Below are 20469 nucleotides of genomic sequence, written 5' to 3'. Positions count from 1 at the left end.
TAAAAAATAATGTAAATATTCTATTTTTAAGGTATTGTAACTGAAACTAGGGCATCTGATTAAAAAAACAAGAGAAAAATAGCAGGGGCTAATGCTCCTTAAAGTTTGTTGCTAAGTCGGCCACCAGAGCATTTCCTAGTGAATAATAAATAGCGACAACGTAATAGTACTTAATGTCACTGATATTGCAGAGTTTTCGTTTAATTATTAAGTAAAAGATTGTTTAATATTTTTTAATAATTTATTGACCTCAACTTTTCGGTACTTGTGTAAATATATTATTTTCCCGTCAATTATAAATTCATATTTATTTCACAATCTGATTTTTTAATCATCTTTATAGATAAAAGTTTTTTTTTTCGCAAAAAATGGACATATATAATTTTTCGACTAAACTTAGTTTTGGAATTCTCCGCCAGATGGCGAATGGTCGCGAAATCTTCTCCTTACTAGAGAGTTAATTTCTAAAATATACAAATCAACGGTCCAATTAATAATTGGTCTAACTCCTTACTTTTTAGAGGGTGATTTTTTAACATTTTGATGTAGTGATAGTCCAATTATAAATTAATTGAATGATCCTAACTAAAATATTATACCTCTATTAAATATTAAATGTTTTTTGAAGTGATAATAAATTTCGAACTAATTGTATTTTCTTACAAATGGAAGATTCTCTAAAATGGAATTAGACAATTTGCTAATTAGAACGTCGATATTGTTTTTCACTAGTTTAAAAAGTTCATCTGTCATTGTTTTTTAGTTCAATCATCTACCAAACCAATTTTTGACCAATACAACTCAATAATTGACGTACAAATTTACACTAAGTAATTGAAGCTTCGAAATAAAGTACAGCAATAATTAATCACAGATCAATGAGCATGGGAATGATAAATAAGAGAGCAAAAATTTCATTAGTTAGTTGAGTAATTTTTAGAGGTTAACGAACGGTTGGACCCCCTCCTAGTGCGAATTCCAGAGCGTCATCTTTAACCAAGATAGGTTCCGGGCTCATCGAACTTCTTTTATTATATTGTACAAAATATAAACGTATGAATGATGCTTGTTGCCTATAAAACACTAAAACTGTTATTGGTGCACTGAAAAAAAAATTAACTTGATTCAAGAGAAAAATTCTTGAACCAAGAATATAATTTTGAAGAGGGTAATTGTCCTGAATCAAGACGAAAAACTCTTGAATAAAGTAAACTTTCCTTAAATCAATAATTTTTCTACTTAAATCAAGAATATTAAGTTCTTCAAAATTATATACTTGATTCAAGAACATTTTTTTTTCAGTGTGGGTTAACATCATGCAAGGGACACCTGTCGTCATCTTAACCGTGAAAGTATTTTTTTCAATTCTTCTATGAATGCCTAATTAATATTCTATAGAATATAGAGCCTGTTGTTATTATACTCGATCGAAAACATAGAGATAATCTATTTGTCCCCATTATTCTGTAATACTAATTATAAATTACAAGTACACATGTGGTTGATTATTAAGCCTGAATAAAAATGTTATATTTATTAAGGGGACAATTATTAACACACACATGATCCTTGGTTAAAAAACTCAATCACAATTGTTGCCAGTTTCTTTCTTGCAGGGAGCACTTGCCTCGTAAATAATGCTTGGGTTAATTGTTCGCCGATTTGTGAAGAGGTTCGAAGAATAGGATGTAGATGTTAAGAAGGAATAAAAAGAGAAAGTAAAAAAAAAATAATTAAAAAAGCCTTTTCACTCTTTATTATGTGCGCTGTCGATCTTTCTTCGTTATTTTAGCGACAAAATTAAATAAAAGAACTTTGAGGAGGTAAAAGATCTTGCCACTTGGATTGGCCGGGCCATTACTCGTGTAATGCGTAAATAAATCCTTGCGGTCGGCTCGGATTAAGAGATAATTCTGTAAGTAATCGGTTATGCAGATTGGGACGTTAAAGTTTCACTGAGGCTTGCGCCACCCAAGTAAGTAAGTAAGTAAGTAAGTGCCTGTTTAACGACAATTCGATCATCATTGATGAGCTGGGAATTATTATTGGCTAAAGTATTAAAATAAAATGAGAATAAAAATAATTTAGACGGTTCTTTAATAATAAAAGGTTGCTGAAAAACGCCTGAGGTTGGATGCCTGGCATAGTCACACGCCTCCACGCGACTCGAATCGCACCCTTCCTCGGTAACGGTCTTTTGTCCTCCACCTCCACCTATTCTTATTCTTATTGCTGTTTTGTTCCTCCTCGAGGATCCTTCTATGTATATAGACACATAATATAAGCCTTTCTTCTTCCTTGTTCACTTGGACGCTATTTTATACGATGCTCTGACTCGAATACATCCTCCGGAGTGCGTTATCGAATTGTATACTGTCCGAGGGAATTCTCCGGGGCTCCACGATCCGATATCTCCGCTTTAATCTTTGTAATACTTTGTACAGCTTTGTTTATGCTTCCAAAGACTTTATCAAAAGTATCACAAGATAGAATGTTTGTTTTTGGACGAATTATTTATCGATAATAGACATTTTTTATTTAAGTCTTTAATTTAGATTATTAATTATTAAAAAAAGAAATATTGAGCTAAAAATAGAAAATTTACAAGTTATTTTAAATCAAGCGTAAAAGTAATTAAATTAAATTAAATTTTTTATTCGCAATTTTTTTTTAACCAAAACAAAAATAAAAATAATTTAATTTTAGTTTTAAGAAATTTCTGTTTAATTAAAAATTAAGCAGATCTTTAAGATGATTTACATTCATAATTTTTTCTCTTGAATTAATTAAATTTTAACCGCTTACTTTTAACACGTGTAATTATCATGGAAAGAAAAGAATATATCTTATTCCTATGTTAGAATGGTAGCCATTACTATGTTACATAGTAACGGAAATTTTTGTGAGAATCCTGTGTAAATTTGCTGATAAAAATCTTAAAAATTGTGATAAAAATCTGAACAATCATTCATTCGATGCGAAATTAAATTATGAAAATAATGATGTTGTTTTTTTATTTTTTTAATGAAAACTTAAATTTTTTATTAACAAAAAACATAAATAAAATCAAAATTCTCACTTTTTAGTAAATAACTCAATAATTATAGGTGATTTTAAAAATCTACACTGCAAAAAATTTGCGGAGTGAACGCGGAGTGAATGAAGAGTGAATGATTTTTAATTGATTCACTCCCAGCGGAAGTGATATTTACTCCGAGAAGGAGTTAATTTTTATTAATAATAAAATTCACTCCGCATTCACTCCCAAAATAAAAGAATTTAGAAATAAATAAATTTTTGTAAAGAAAATATTTTTATAAACCCTTTTTATATTTAATTATTAAAAATTTAATTTATTATTTTTAATAATATTTCATTTTAATTATTATTATAATGTTTTTATTTGGGTCATTCCACGTCAAATCGACCAATAGTTGGACTCGATCTCTTTCGATTTGGACAAATTTTGGTCAGAAGTTTTCTTTTATCTTATAACGAAGTTCTGCCAAAGAAAAAAAATTAAAAAAATTTTTTTCAAAAGTTATGCAAAATCCAAAACTTCACTATTTTCCATATTTTTTAAACTTATGTTTTAAAAATCTCGAAAATTATTGCAATTAAAAAAATCGCATTGAGTAAGTTTCAAAGGGAATACTTGGGGCTATTAAAAAAAAAATTCCAAAAAAAAATTTTTAAAAATCTCCAATTTGTGAAATTTTGAATTTTTGAAAATTGTCAACATTGAGCGTCAACAATAAATTTTTGGCTCAAATTTTTTTGTGTTCTACCTTGTACCAATCTTAAAAGATCCTGAAATTTTTGGAACTGTGTTTTTTGTTTTTTCAAAAATATGAATTTTTGAAATTTGTTAAAAAAAATTAATAGTAAATTAGTTTTGAGATTTTTTTTGTAGAACAAAAATTCATCCTTATTTTATTTATTTTAAAAACTCCGAACGCGGATGTTTTTCGGAGAGAAATTCGAAATCACTCCGAAATCACTCTGAAATCACTCCGCAAATAAAAACTCCGGGTTCACTCTCTACGCTGAGTGATTAATTACTTCTCTCCGAAACTCCGAGTGATGGGAGTGAAATTCACTCCCGATTCACTCCGGATTTTTTACAGTGTATAGATACAAAAATTTTTATTTAGATTATTTGAAAAATATTTGAAATAAATTTTTATAAAAAAAAAAATTTTAATGTATCTAAATGTCAAAATAATTATCTTTTTAAAATTGTAAAAATGTGCAACTAAATAAAATAAAAATTGAGAATACTATAGAAAGAATTTGGATGAAGATGAACAAATACAATGTTGAGATAAAAATAAAAAGCATGTCGAATAAAAATGACACGGTAAATTTGTTTCTTTCATTGTTATCTCCGGGTGTTTTTTAACGATTTTCGAGCTTACCGTTTTTCTATACAGCCAAGTCATTATTATCTGGATGAGAATGCCAAGGTCAGCCTCATTCCGCGCGAACTTGAGACGGTAGAATCGTCGTACGACTATTGGTACCAATACAAATTCGTGCCGTTCTCTCAGATCTTCTCAATCTCAAATCGGCTTAGATATTCTTCTCCATTTTATTTGTATTTCTATTTCTATTTCTACACTGAGAGACAATTTTATTTAATAGTAATAAAAAAGTTTATTTGGACTTGAAAAAAAAACTTAGTTAATAGTAATAAAATTATATTCCATATGAATAAAATTTTCTTAAATACTAATATGTGTTTTTAATACGAATATTAAGTCATTGAAACAAATAATTTCAAAAAAAAAAAATAATATTCATCAATTAATTATAATATACTCAAATATATTTTCACAGTAAAATCGTTTAATAAATAAATAGTATAAAGATGTTTCACCGAGACATCGTAACCTAACCCACTTGTTTATTTCCCCTTTCCCTTTATTAGCCAAATAAACGTTTTATTAAATAGTAATAAAATTTTACTACTATTAAATAAAATTGTCTCTCAGTGTATTCTTGGAGCGATCCTATTTTATATATCCACAGTATATTACATCGTAAGAAAAATTTTCATTTTTTTATTTAAAGTCGTCGTAGTAAGGTAAAGATCTGGCCAGAGGGTATGTGTCATTACCCACGCGGTTGCGCGACTTATCTACTTCTCGATTATTATCCGACTAGCATTATATTATGGTGGTGTATCGATCGTAAGCGGAAACGAGCCGGGTTCCTGTCGTGATTCTCTCCGTTTTGCGTAACGATCGGAGATTTAAGGATAAAGGCTTGTATCAAATGAAGGGAGATTAAAAAAAGGTATATTCATGTCTTCAAGGTTTATCGGAATATACAATATGTTGCTCTGTTTTTTTTTTTGCTCCGTACAATGGAACACATAGCGTGTGTGATACTGATACTGTAATATATGATAAAGATAATAATAAACCGTGTATTGAAGGAAAAATTAACTTCTAATGAATCTTCTTGCTACTTTATTTTATCGTTTATTTGCATTATGTTAATATTATGATAAAATTATATATTTAAGGGCCATTAAAGATAATTACTGTTTAAAATGCAAGTTGTTTGTATTGCCGGAAAAAATTGTCTATTTTTTTTTTTTTTTTTTTTTTTCTAGAGGGTTATTGAAAAGCCTCTACACTATATTGGAGAATAATTGGATAATTTTATGGAATTATTCTATCAAGGAGAAGGTGAGATAAATGCTGACCTCGAGTGCTTAAAGTCAATACAGCTAATTATATTTTTTTAAACAATTAAGTGTCTGTAAAAAATTATAATGAGGATATTTATCATTCATAAGAAAATTTATGGAAAAATAAATTTTTATTTGATTATTTAAATTTTTTGAAAGTTATGGAGTAAAAAATTGAATTCTTCTTAATAATAAAAGCTCATTAAAAATAATATTTAATCTATATTAAGAGAATAAGAAAAATTTTGTTGCCAGTGTATTAAGAAATGACCTTTTATCTTAAGAAATATTGACATTTTTAAAGATATAAGCTCATCCCGATGTAATACTCATCAAGATCTTTCATTTAAGTACCCACATCAATTTTTCATATATACTATATATTATTATATATATGTATATATGAAAAATATATCAAAAATGCATGTGGGTACTCAAATGAAAGCTCTTCATGAATGTAACATCGGGATGAGCTTATATCTTTAAAATATAGATTATATATATATATATATATATATATATATATATATATATATATATATATATATATATATGTTAAAATTGTCTATCTCTAGATACATAATTAAGAAATGACCTTTTATCTTGAGAAATATTGACATTTTTAAAGATATAAGCTCATCCCGATGTTATACTCCTCAAGAGCTTTCATTTGAGTACCTACATCAATTTTTCATATATTTTATATATTTATATATATGTATATATGAAAAATATATCAAAAATGCATGTGGGTACTCAAATGAAAGTTCTTGATGAATATAACATCAGGATGAGCTTATATCTTTAAAAAAGTCAATAGTTAAAAAAGTACAGTGCAATTTCACAAAATTCATTATTCAATAAATCAAAATTTTATTTATTTATAATTTATAAGTCTTGGCAGTCACGTAGTGACTGCAAGGTTGTCAGTATATTCTTAATATATTAAATTTTAAAAATAAAAAAAAAAGAATTTATTTCTTAAAAAATATTTAGGTCACACGGTAGCAAAATAGTTGAAAGAAAAATTTTCACGGCAAGCTTAGTAGAGTCTAATCTACGACTTGGGATAAAATAAGTTGGGTCATTACACACTCCTCACTCGTACCTTTGAGTTTTCTCGGAATTTCTTAACGCTTGTGCTACTGTGACGCACTTAATTAAACGAGCTCCGGATGGACACGTCAATTTCGTTTTTTTTTCTACTTTTGTCTCTTAAACCAGATCCTTTTCATCTTCTATCACATTTATTTTGGACTTCCTAGAGCTAAAAATAGTTCACTAGGTTTTCACGGTTGCTTAGAAGAGTAAAAAGAGAAAAAGAAAAGTAAGAAGAAGATATTTAATAAAATGAAAATGAACATAAGTGGCGGGAGTCTAATAGCCCGTGAAAAAGGAGTTTATTTAAAACAAAATTAAAGTAAAAACGAAAGTGGTTGAATAAAAGGTTATACTAGAGGGTAACTCGTGCGAATCACTAAATTCACTAGTGAGTAGTTGAAACTTTAATCTGAGAAAGTTGCTACTGGAAAGATTGACTAAATGCACGAACGACTTGGATTCTTATTCTCCTTCTATTCACAATATAAAACGATCGGCTAGCTCCACTCTGGACGAGGAGCTAAGAAAGACGAGCTCCAGCGCCAGGGTGGAGAAAATAAAAATAGAGGAAAAGGAAGAGGAAGAGGAAGAAAAGACCCATAAACTTCCAAGTGCAAACTCTGCTCTCTCTTTCCTTTATGCTACTAGTTTCAGTAGTTCTCGTATTTTCTTCAAGGTCCCTTTGTAAATTTCAGGCCGAAGAAGGTTTCCGTGCCTCGGGCATCGATTTGCTAAGACCACCGACTTTTTTATTTTGTTATTTTCGAAGTAAGAGAAAAAATTTATAGATATCATCATCTGAAAATTGGAGACAAAGTACTGGAAAATTTCTTCGAGGTCCATCCAAGCAAAAATTATCACGTTCTTTTCTCAAGACCTTAATGCACATCTTTTTTTTTATGTTGTATATTTTTGCTGCCTGGACTCGGGTTATTATTACGAACATTGAAATGTACGTAAGAAATGAAAATTAAAAAAATTTATTTTTATTTTAAAAGATTGACTTGATTTTGGAGAAAAAATTTTGAACTAAAAAATTATTTTTAAGAATTTCAAGCTAAAAAATCTCTAGATACATAATTAAGAAATGACCTTGTATCTTGTGAACTGTTGACATTTTTAGTGATATAAGGTCATCCCGATGTTACACTCATCAATACCTTTCATTTGAGTACCCACATGCATTTTTATATATTTTTCATCTATACATATATATAATATATATAAATATATGAAAAATTGATGTGGATACTCAAATGAAAGGTCTTGATGAGTGTAACATCGGAATGAGCTTGTATCTTAAAAAATGTCAATAATTAAGAAATGACCTTCTATCTTGTGAACTATTGACATTTTTTAAGATATAAGCTCATCCCGATGCTACACTCATCAAGACCTTTCAGTTGAGTACCCACATTAATTTTTCATATATTTATATATATTATATATATGTATATATGAAAAATATATCAAAATGCATGTGGGTACTCAAATGAAAGCTCTTGATGAGTGTAACATCGGGATAAGCTTATATTTTCAAAATATATATTATATATACATGTATATATGAAAAATATATCAAAAATGCATGTGGGTACTCAAATGAAAGCTCTTGATGAGTATAACATCGGGATGAGCTTATATCTTTAAAAATGTCAATAGTTAAGAAAGTAAAGTGCAATATAACAAAATTCATTATTTAATAAAGCAAAATTTTATTTATTTATATTTCACAAATTACAGCAGTCACATAGTAAAATTATTAACGAAATCCTTTAAAGTGATAATTTAAGTTCAAGAATTTTTTTTTTGAATCAAATAAATTTTTTTAAATAAAATCTTGATGATAATAATTAATAAACTCAGTTGTTATTTACTTCTGTTTTCTGTCGACCCTAAGTGGTAATTTCCGAGACCCAAGGTTCCACAAAAGTACAATTTTTTACAGTTAGAAATTTTTTTCTAAAGACAAACTTATAAAACTCTGACATTGAACACTTCTGAGAAAAATACTCCTCACTTAGAAAAAATAGATAAAATTTTCCCTTTTTTAAAAACATTCGTTATAATAATAATAATAATAAAAATAACGAGAATGTTACTATGAATTTAAATAAAATAAAATAGAGAAGTAGAACATCAAAATAGCGAGTATTTCTTCAGACACGGCAATTCGTTTTTCTTGCTCCTTTGCACCTGCCGTATTTTAATAAAACTCGTCGGAATTCTTAGTACAATGATCATAAGCATGACAGAAGGATTTTTTTTCATCGGATGCTCGGCTCGGGGTTTGTTGTTACCGCTGATGTGAATTATATAGCTTGCACGCCTATTAAGCTTCAATAACTCACGCTCGGTGGTAGATTGCAAAAGTTTTATAATTTTTAAACAAACTAAATCGATAAAATAATTTATAGAGAGTGGCTAGTGAAGAAATAAAGTAAACTTATTCACGTTCGTCGAAGAAAGACTTTGAAGAATCGTTATTGAAGTTTATAATGTCTCCCGTGAGTCATTGCAAATGGTTAATGCAAAAAAGACCGGCAAATAAGGGAACAGGCTTCAACGCCATTTGTTTCTTCAGAAGTTTAAATTTTTTGCAATTATTTTAGCATTAAGTTTAAAAACTGTGGTTTAATTTTAATAAAAAGGTAAAATGTGTATTACGCCAAAATGTGAAATAATTTTTTAAAGCAAACGAGTTTATGATAAAAAAAGTCTTTGAGGAAGTATATAAAGCGAGATGAAATTTATATAAAATGGGAAAAGGTAAAAAGAAATGAAATGAAAAATGAAAAAAATAAAAGTTGTCATGCATGCGTTATAGAAAATAAGAGCAATTTAAAATCTCTTCAAAGGAAATCCATCCATGTCTGTAGACGATGCATGCAAGAATCTATTTTATATTTTCCTGGATATAGGATAAGATATATACGTCTATGAGGAATAAATGTCGACAATATAACGTCACGGTCTATAATATACGTACATAAATACAGACAACCTAAAATATTATATTGTGTCTTCATTTTTCATAAATTGCACCAGCTAATACTTCTATTCTTCAGGTACAATTTTTTTTGTTAAATTTTTTTTAAACACATTTACGATATTAAAATTATAATTTGATTTTTTTTATTAATTTAATTAAATTAGTTATTTTAACTTTACATACAAGTTCCGGAGACGCAAAAAATTGCACCATATGTGAAACAAACATCGAGTTTTTGCTGGTATCCAGGATGTATGTTGAGTAAATCTCTGCTTGATAAAGATGAATTTTCTTCATACAATTTAGATTAAGTTCACTGTAATAATTTTCCCAAAACAACAACTTAGATGAGACTATTAAAAGTGGCTTACCGATCTCCGATCTCAGTTTATTAAATCAAGAAGTTTTTAGATGACATTAAAGTTAGCAGTCTAATTTTTTTTAACAAAAAAATTTGTTCTGAAAAATTACTTTCAAAAATTGCATTTTTAATTCCTTAAAATTTCTACAAGTCAATTTTTTTTGCCATGTTTTGTTGAAAAAATTCTTAAACTTATTCAATATCTGCTGAATTAATTTTCATATTTTTTAGTGAAATTTGAATAATTAATTATTGAAAAATAAATATCAAAATTAGTCGAAGAAAATTATAAATTTATGAATTTTTATAAAATAAAAAATGAAAAATGTCATGTTTATTTCTTAAAAAAATTCTTAAAATTATTCAATATTTGCTGAACTAATTTTCATATTTTTTAGTGAAATTTGAATAATTAATTACTGAAAAATAAATATTAAAATTAGTCGAAAAAAAAAGTAAATTTATGAATTTTTATAAAATAAAAAATGAAAAATGTCAATGACCGGTTGCAATTTTACAACAACTGGTCCTTAAACTTCTGGTTTTGCAGTACCGACAATCGGGGTGAAAAAAGTCCGAATCGTTTGACGATTCTTCAGTATATCTGCTTCTGAATCTTCATCTTCTGTTCAAAAATTTTTTAATATTTTATTTTCAGTGTCTCCGATTCCATCGAATAAAAATAACTGTCAAAGGAATTATTTTTTGTCCCGTCATACTTGCGGCCTTATTTGTAAACTCGGGTTTATTATCATCATTATTATTTTTATTATGGTTATTAAAGTTTAGATACAATACAATATTAAATATTATTACCCAAAAAAAAAAGAAAAACTAGAATATTACGGACTGTAATTATTTTCTTCAGCTACTTGAATTTTTATTGCAAAAAATTCAAAGAATAAAAAAATAAATTTTACTGCAAAATTCTCAGCCAAGTTCCTTATAATTAAATTTGATATAATTGTATTAATTTAATTTAAGGAACATCGTAGTAACGAGTGATAAAATTTCTTACATGATATGAATTTAGAAATAGACAATTACAAATTTCCAATTACTGCAGTGTTTAAGCAGAATGACGAATTAATTCAAGTGTTTCGTCTATTGCTGCAGATGCTGGCAATAACAATGCTAATGAGGTGCAATAATATCACACCATTAGCCATTCTGTACATTATACCGGATATTAATTAAACCCGCTGGAGAGAAAGAGTTCGAAAATAAGTAAAAAAAACTTGGCACTTATTAATCAGCGATAGAAATAATAATTAGTAATTTCCTGGAATGTTTTTTTGAAATAATCGATCTATTGATTTGTGAAGCAATAAATAACTTTTCCGGAAAGTTTAATTAAAAGAGAGATTTGCATGGTAATGTAATAGTTATTATGTTTATAAACAGTAATTTTCAGCAATAGTTTAATCGGGTGAGTGGTACATTTATGCTTGTGACTTGCATTAGTTTGCATAATCACTATTTATGCATGTGCTACGAGACGTTTAACGTTCTGGAACAGACATTCCGTCATATGTCACTCTCTCGGCAATTAATATTAACCTCTGTACAGATGTTTAAGCCCAATTACTATTCAGAAAAAAATTATTAACATTTTGAGTGATTATACAAGATATAGTCGGACAGATGTGTGACCTTATTGTATATTCATTTATTTAATTAATTATAATTAGAATTAAATTACTTTCCAGGTGCACTTTAAAATAAATGGTTTGTTGATTTATTTGATATTGAAGAAAGTAGAGACCGTTCGGTAAATGGTAAAGAAGAAATTAAGATATCCGACGGCTGCAAATGATCCTTGATCTATCGATTATCGATCGCTGCTCATTGATCATTTTTTAATGCAATTTTTTATAGAAAATTTTATTTCTTTTAAATAATTTTTATTACAAAATATTTCTAGCAATTTTTATTTATTTTGTCAATTTAAATTTAAAAAATTAATTATTGTTTTCAATAATTTTTTTATCGGCGGGGATATGATCATTTTTTATGCAAAAACTTCATTTTCTTTTGTTGGTTAATTAGTTAAAAAAATTTAGAGTTATAAAATTATATTGTGAGCTATTTTTGATAAAAATTGAGGAATTAAAGGTTAAAACGTTTTTTTGTAAGTAAATTTTTAATTAAAAAAATTAATTTGTTTTTTTATGGAAAAAAAAGATAATTTTTTAAGCGAAAACTTCATTTTATTTTGTTGATTAATTAGTTAAAAAAATTTAGAGTTATAAAATTATGTTTTGAGCTATTTTTAATAAAAATTGTGGATTTAAAGGGTAAAAAGTTTTTTTGCAAGTAAAATTTTAGTTAAAAAAATTAATTTGTTTTTTTATGGAAAAAAAAAGATAATTTTTTAAGCAAAAACTTCATTTTGTTTTGTTAATTAATTAGTTAAAAAATTATATTTTGTCATTTTTAATAAAAATTTTGGATTTAAGGGTTAAAAATTTTTTTTGCCAGTAAATTTTTAATTGAAAAAATTAATTTGTTTTTTTTTATGAAAAAAAAAGATAATTTTTTAAGCGAAAAAAAAATGGATAGGAAATTTTTTTAAATTGTTCTTACCTGTTCAGGTGATTCAGTGATGAAAGAATGACAATATTGTATCGTGAAATGAGCTCTCGGTTCTCGCGCAAGAAAACTGAATTGCGCGTGCTGTAATTCACAAGTCGCGTATGAAATGCGCCTCAACGCATGGGCCATTTGCACTCGCTGGAACAAAAAATAGTTTAAAATTGTAATTGTTGTTTATAATATAAAAATAAAATAAACTAATATAAAAATAATAAAATAATATTATGAATTGATGATGCTGTCAGAATAATTCATCGAGTTGAATCTAACTCTGATTCTAGGCTGTTGAATTTACGAGCTGAAGATAAGTTATAAATTACACAGGAATATCTTAATTGTTTTTTCAGGCCCGCGATATTTATTATTCTTTCTTTCGCAGCAGATTATGTACACATATTAGTCGAGTGATAAAAATAAGAAAGTAAAAGCCACGGAGACTAGATACGGGCTTGTTAGTAAGCGCGATAAATCTTTTCCGAGTAGTCCTATACTAACTTCGTATTCGAGTGAGCCTCTCAAAACATTTTATTTACAAGAGCCGATGTTTAAGTATTTTAATTTAACAAGTTTACAGAATTAATGTCACTGACTGAATAGAGACATTTAACTACAAATGCGGAACCCATCTTTGAATAAATTTATTTGGCAATTTTATTATAAAAATTTTACTTCTTGCATATAAATTTTTTAATAATTTCTTATTAAAAAGTCAATAAATTTATGTATTTATTTAAGAGCTTTTAAAAAGAAATAGACAATTTTTTTTTTAAATAATTTTTAAATTTTTAAAAAAATTTTAAGTTTCTATTTAAATAACGAAAAAAAATTTTTTTAAGCTTCTAAATTTTATATCTTGTTTTCCAAACAACATATAAAAAAATATAAGATATATTTTTGAAGGAAATTAAATGCTCTAAAAAAAAAGTCTCATAATTTTTCGATAAATTCAATTTTTCAAAAATTATTTAAGATTAAAGTTGAAATCTCAAATTTAAAAATTTTTAACAATTTAAAAAAATTTAAAGCTTAAAAAAATTTTATTAGATTTTTTTTTAATAGTTTTTAAATGCAATAATTTAAAAAATTTCTGCAAAATTTTTTTAAAAGCTTATAAATAATCTTTAACTATTTTTTAAAATGAAAAATTAGATATTTTTTTATCGACTCAATAAAATTTTACTACCACTCTTATTTCAATAAATTAACAAGTTCTCGTTATCTTTAAGAAATCAAATCCCATTCCAGCTTTCAAATAAATTTTATTAATTTAGCAAAGACAAGAAAATCCAAGTCTTAAAATAAAACAAAAGAATTTTAAATGATAAAAGGAAAAGTAAGGGTAATGAAAATGAGAAATGAAGATTTTATAAAAGTTTTTCTCATTTACAATCTGATTCTCGAATCTGCTTAAACTTTTAATGGCAATCCAACGTGCGATTGGACGAAAAACATGATAAGAACTTTCGCGTTCCATAGATCGCGAGTAAACTTTACACCTACTACATAATAGTATACATTATATTTTTTATTCATTCGCTTTCTATGCATGTCATCTCATCACCGAAACTTTTTCATAAGCAATTTTATTAAAGTTGGTGATTGATCGGTGAATAAAATTCGCGAATAAATTCCAGCCAAAATTAAAAAAAAAAAAAAAATTGTTATTATATTTAATATTAATATAAATTTCTCGGAGCGTCGACAGTGGGGTGGTTTTAATCGTAAAACACGTTTTATCCGCCTCGGTGTAAATCATCCTCTTAAAGTTTGTGCGCCGTCGATCAGAAGTGCAAGATAATAAAATTTTTAGGGCGTTTATAAAATAAAAAGGCTTGATATTATATTATATTATATTAATGGGGACGTGTAGGCCCAGCCCAGAGCTCAGAGCTCAAGTAAAGTTTGTGTCTCATATACTCACTCGCCAGATCACGAATCTTGGAATCGGAATTTACGAGGTGCTTTATCTTTAAACGAGATTAACGGTTTTATTATGAATAGCTTGCTAACTAAATTTACATTTTAATTAATTCGGCGTTATTGATACATGTGGATCGGGATCTAAGATTAATTATTAATATTATTATCATGTGTGAATAATATTTTATTAAATATTTTAAATATTATTTTATTCTGGTAAATATTAAGGAGATTCAAGTACCCTCCTAGTGTAAAGAATGTCTATAAAAAAATAATACGTAGAAATACTTTTGTTATGCATCTTAAAATTAATTAATAACAATTTTGAGGAAATTTTCGAAAAATTTTCTCATTAAATAATTATTAACATTTAATTGATTAATAAAAAATATAGCACTCTGAATTACTGGTATACATTTGACAACACCGCAAGAGTTCCCTAACCTTAAAATTTATTTATTTTTACTGTCTAACTAAAATGACTAAGATCTTCTAGCATTTAAAAAACCACGGTTGCTTATGCTTTGGGTAACTGCGCAAGCGGTGTTGCCTAGTCAAATACAAGACTTCAAAGAACGGAAGTTCCTTGTGATTTTTCATAAAACATATAAAATATCTCCGTAATAAGTTCGGAAAGCTACACGGGAAAAAATTTCTGGGAGAATTTATGATACAACTATGGTAAAGCTGGATTATACTTTTATTAATATTAATTGTCAATTATTTTAGAAGAAAAAATACTATTTATTCATGAAAAAATACGATATTACTATTGTAAAAAGTAAGAGATGAAAATTTCCAGTGCTGCCTCTGTATCTTTCCAATACACAGAAAGAATGGTTCACTTGAACCAAGAAAATATTTTTCTTGCTAATTATTTTCTCGGGCGAAAAAAAAATTTTTTTTTGACATTAGAAATTTCACTTATCCCAACAAAATTAATTCTCTTGCTTCAAGAAATACGTATCTTGATCCAAGACAATTTATTTAAATCAAGAAAATTTTCTTGTTTTGAGAACATTTTTCTCTTGCTCCAAAAGTTAAGTTCTTGACAGAAGTAAATTTTCTTGTCTTGAGAAAATTTTTCTCTTGCTCCAAAAAATTAAATATCTCGATAATAAATTTTCATTAATATTTTTATTGACGAACATGTCAAATGGGAAGATCAAATAATATTGAACCATTTTCTTTCATTCAATATGTATAATTGCGTGCTAAAATAATCTAAAATGGGTATCAAATATTCAAGAAAAAAATTTTCTCAAGGTGAGAAAATTTTTTTCTCAGCTGAAGCAGGTGGCGCTGCTTCCCTAAAGTATCTAAAAATCTTGATCCAATATAAAAATTTATTGTATCAAGTATTTATGAAAATTTGCATTAAGAAAAATTACTTCCACCAAGAATAGAATTTCAAGAAAAATTTTTACTTCGGCCAAGACAACTTCGGTCTTTCTTCGGGCACCCGAAAATTTACTTGAGCCAAGAATTTTATTCTCCAGTCAAGAAATTTTTTTTTCTGTGTAGAACTATAGCAAATTTTACAATAGTTGAATTGGAATGTTTCTCAATTAGTGTGAGTGATGGTCATGCACAGCGCTAGACTCCGAGTTTATGTGAATGTTAATGGATATGGGTCTTAGTTTACCTCGGATAGCGTAGAGGGAGAGTCTCTGGCTGCCATCACAGAGTTCTGGGTTCGATTCCCAGATCGCACGAATATATCGGTTTCTTTTTTCGATTACTGTACAGGTACCAATTAGTCCAACCTCTCTCCCTCCCTAATATTTCTTTTAAAAAAATCAACTGTGAATTTTTACAATAGTTGAATTGTAAAGTTCACAAACACATATTGTATAATTTGCTCTATAGTATTCGACTTTTTAAGACTCTGGCTAGTCTTATTTGTTGGATAAAATTTACAATAGTAGATCGTAAAAATTACTAAATGAGAAGTATAGTCCACCGTTACTATTTTATTTAGTAAAAATTACAATAGTAAAATAGTAAAAACTCCTTCAATTTTCTTTCCGTGTACTTTTTTTATTGTTTTAATCGAAAGCTTATTATTTTTCCAATCAAATTCAATGAAAATAAAATTTTTTTAAAATCGCTAATTGCATTTAATTCTTAACTAAATACACGGCTGGTGGAATCTCCATTTACCTACATGTAAAAATTACAATTTTAAAATCTAATTATTTCATTAAGTATCCCGGAAACATACTGTTTTTTAATTTTTTTTATTAATTATTAGGCTACGTAGATTAAATTTACAAATTTTCACAATGTTTTAAAAATTTTACTACTTTGCGTGGATCTGCTTAAATATTTTAAATATTATTTTATTCGTATAAATATTAAAGTTATTTTTTAAGCGTGAATTTAATCGTTCAAGTTTCCAGTGCGACTACTCAAAGTTTATGATTAATATTCTCGAGGAGGCTTTGTAAATTGTATCGTCGAGGAGTTTATCGCATGCATCTCCCTTGAGAGTTGCGTGACATACTTGGAAAACGAGGGAAACTTTGTAATACAGGTTATTGCAAACGAGTCACACTGGACTAATTATACGAATAGATTAAAACTGCACTTTACTAAACGATTGTTCTTTTTGTACTTAACTGATACGTCTGGTGCTGTATATTGCTTGACAAGAACACTTCCGACAATAAAATTTTTAAATAAAAATAATAAAAGTTTTCGCGAATTTTATCTCAAGATTGATCGAGCTTTTTTGTTAATAAAATTGAAATAAATTTAGGACATTATTTCTCTGTTTGCGCTAAATTAATGAGGATAAATTTATAAGCAAAGCTGGATTTGGCGTCTGGTCGACGGAAAAAAACTAAATGAAAAATCTCGAAGACTTGGTTGAGATCTCGAGACCTTATTGGTGACAAGTTGCAAGATAAACAACTCGAGAACCGCCTCTGAAGTATTGCACTTGAGAGTAATGCAAGAGCTTTTTACATTTAACTCTTTACATTACTACTACTTTATTTTTTCATCGTCTTTTTTTCCAGACTAATAACATCTAATTTATCTTACTGATACAACAATATTTTTTTTTATTTATTTTAAACGCTCTCTCAATTGTTTTGCAAGGTAGATTTTATTGTTCAGTCGCTAAGTATTTTTGTAATTAAAATTGGTCGGACTTTAATGCAAAAGTTTAATTTTTTAAAGAATATTAAATAAATTTTTTTTAATAGATATTTTTTAAAAATAACACTTGAATTTTTATTGAATAATCTATATTATCAAGAGAATAAGCAAAATTTTGTGGCCAGTGTATTTATTTGATAAAATGCGTTTTTATGGTTAAATTTTGCATCATTAGAAAGGTCTTGACCTGGAGTTGTGCCTTTTAAAGGTTTTATATCATTCTCACCTATAGTCAATTTATGATGATAAGTATTTAGGCTGCATTCGAAAATGTATCTCTAGATACATAATTAAGAAATGACCTTGTATCTCGTGAACTATTGACATTTTTAAAGATATAAGCTCATCCTGATGTTACATTCATCAAGACCTTTCATTTGAGTACCTACATCAATTTTTCATATATTTATATATATTATATATATGTATATATAAAAAATATATGAAAATACATGTGGGTACTCAAATGAAAGCTCTTGATGAGTATAACATCAAAATGAGCTTATATCTTTAAAGTATATATTATATATATGTATATATGAAAAATATATAAAAATGCATGTGGGTACTCAAACGAAAGCTCTTGATGAGTGTAACTTCGGGATGAGCTTATATCTTTAAAAACGTCAATATGTAAGAAAGTACAGTGCAATTTAATATAATTAAGAAACGACCTTGTATCTTATGAATTATTAATATTCTTAAAGATATAAGCTTATCTCGATGTTACACTCATCAAGACTTTTCATTTGAGTACCCACATCAATTTTTCATATATTTATATATATTATATATATATGTATATGTCGGTAAGTCAAGAATAATTGTTGGAGTACCAGAATTATCGTGTACGTTCATTTTTATTATTACAATCAAATTAATATGCGGAGTTACAATATGTCAATTAATAAAAATGAGTAAAATAGATTCGTATTGCAGGAATAAACACAATCATTAATTATCACTTATCACTAACACAACAATACACAAAATACGATACAATGTTAAATTGCTTTGCAATACACTCAGACTTAGGAGGATAACGAATTTGTAATCACCAGGACGTCTGTATGATCTCGATTCCAGAATAAGACTGTCTTCTCAAAGATTCTCAAAAAATATGACAACTGCATATTTCCTTTTCCCTTGGTAATTTATGATACCCCTATCGTCCTGTGGCCACGACTACGTTGACAACCATGTGTCGACCTAGGTCTAAGCCTACCGCAATAAAACAAATTAGTTAAACTTATTTTTACAACCATACTCGAAGTAAGGGTACATTCTTTAATTATTGAGGATTACAAAAATATTACTATTCTAAAGAATATTCCCATCAGATTGCCAGAGAAATACTCCACTGTACTTTACTCTCCGACATATATATGAAAAATATATCAAAATGCATGTGGGTACTCAAATGAAAGCTCTTGATGAGTGTAACATCAGGATGAGCTTATATCTTCAAAAATGTCAATATTTAAGAAAGTACAGTGTAATTTAACAAAAGTCATTATTTAATAAAGCAAAATTTTATTCAGTCACATAGTGACTGCAAGGTTGCTAGTGATTTTTATTTAAAATTTCATAATTTTACTATAATATATTGTTGTTTAAAAAAACAATGAATTTTATATTTTGAAATTGAAATAAATTATTTAAAATATAAATTGAAGAATTTTTTTTTACTATAAGCCATTACTTATGAAGCAATAATATAAACGTTTATTGAAGCGCCAGCACAGAGACGTACAGTAAATTTTAACGTCAGATCCAGACTGATTGTAACTCTGAACCGCGTCATTAAAACAAAAGAACCGAGCATTTATTTCGTACTAATACTTTTTAATAGTCACATTTATATTCAAATTCTCTTAGATTCATTACACTGGCTTCTGAAAGTTAAACCAGCCGAGCGATAAATCACTGTTCGAAAAATCGAACCTGGACCATTCTAACTTGACTCAATTCGCGATGATTTAAACAATCTCTTTGTTGTCTGCAGCAGCAGATTTCTCCGGAATATTCCGTTGAATACTCCAGTACTTATTGAGTAATTTAAAATAACATTGTTGGGACTTAAATTTATCACCCGTCGAATGAAAGGAGTTATGAATGATACGAGGCAAATTGAATGAGTTAACTGTTCTACTAATCGCACGTTATCCTTTATGACCGGTAATTATGAATTATTAGTTATTACCGAGCAATCATACTCGCTGAAATGAAACATATCTATTTTATTATATCATGTCATCTCTTAATTAGCAGGCATTAATTATTATAATTATAATTAATATTAGACTTAGTAATTGTAATTATAAAGAAGTCTTTACCGAGAAGCTCTATGCATTAAATTCTCTCTGTATGTCATAACGAAGCCGATTAACTGCACTCGTATTCGAGAATGTCAATAGCCTACGTCTCGACGTGCGCATTGTCACAAATAGGATTAGTTTTATAACTTCTGGTTGTGTTTACGCGGTAGTTCATCAAAAAATTAATGAAGGCAGGGAAAAAAATTTACTTGATTAAAGAAAAAAATTTTAAACTAAAAAATTCTTTTTTAAATATTTTTTTTTCTTTAATTAAAGAAAATTTAACTTACGTAAAAATTATTTTCTAATTGGTAATCAA

At 27.6% G+C, this 20469-nt stretch overlaps 1 protein-coding gene across 4 annotated transcripts in view; it reads right to left on the bottom strand.

Annotated features, from left to right (window-relative positions):
- The window catches only part of LOC123274982 (tensin-4-like), a 213405-nt gene that overhangs the window by 49403 nt on the left and 143533 nt on the right, over positions 1-20469 (bottom strand). For all 4 annotated transcript variants that reach the window (XM_044742819.1, XM_044742821.1, XM_044742820.1 and 1 more), the window contains one exon: positions 12739-12885. In XM_044742819.1, the coding sequence (XP_044598754.1) occupies positions 12739-12885 (147 nt within the window). The remainder of the gene's footprint in view (positions 1-12738; positions 12886-20469) is intronic.

Source organism: Cotesia glomerata, linkage group LG1 (assembly GCF_020080835.1).
Source record: "Cotesia glomerata isolate CgM1 linkage group LG1, MPM_Cglom_v2.3, whole genome shotgun sequence".
Lineage (NCBI taxonomy): Eukaryota > Metazoa > Arthropoda > Insecta > Hymenoptera > Braconidae > Cotesia > Cotesia glomerata.
This window is presented reverse-complemented; position numbering and strand designations above follow the sequence as displayed.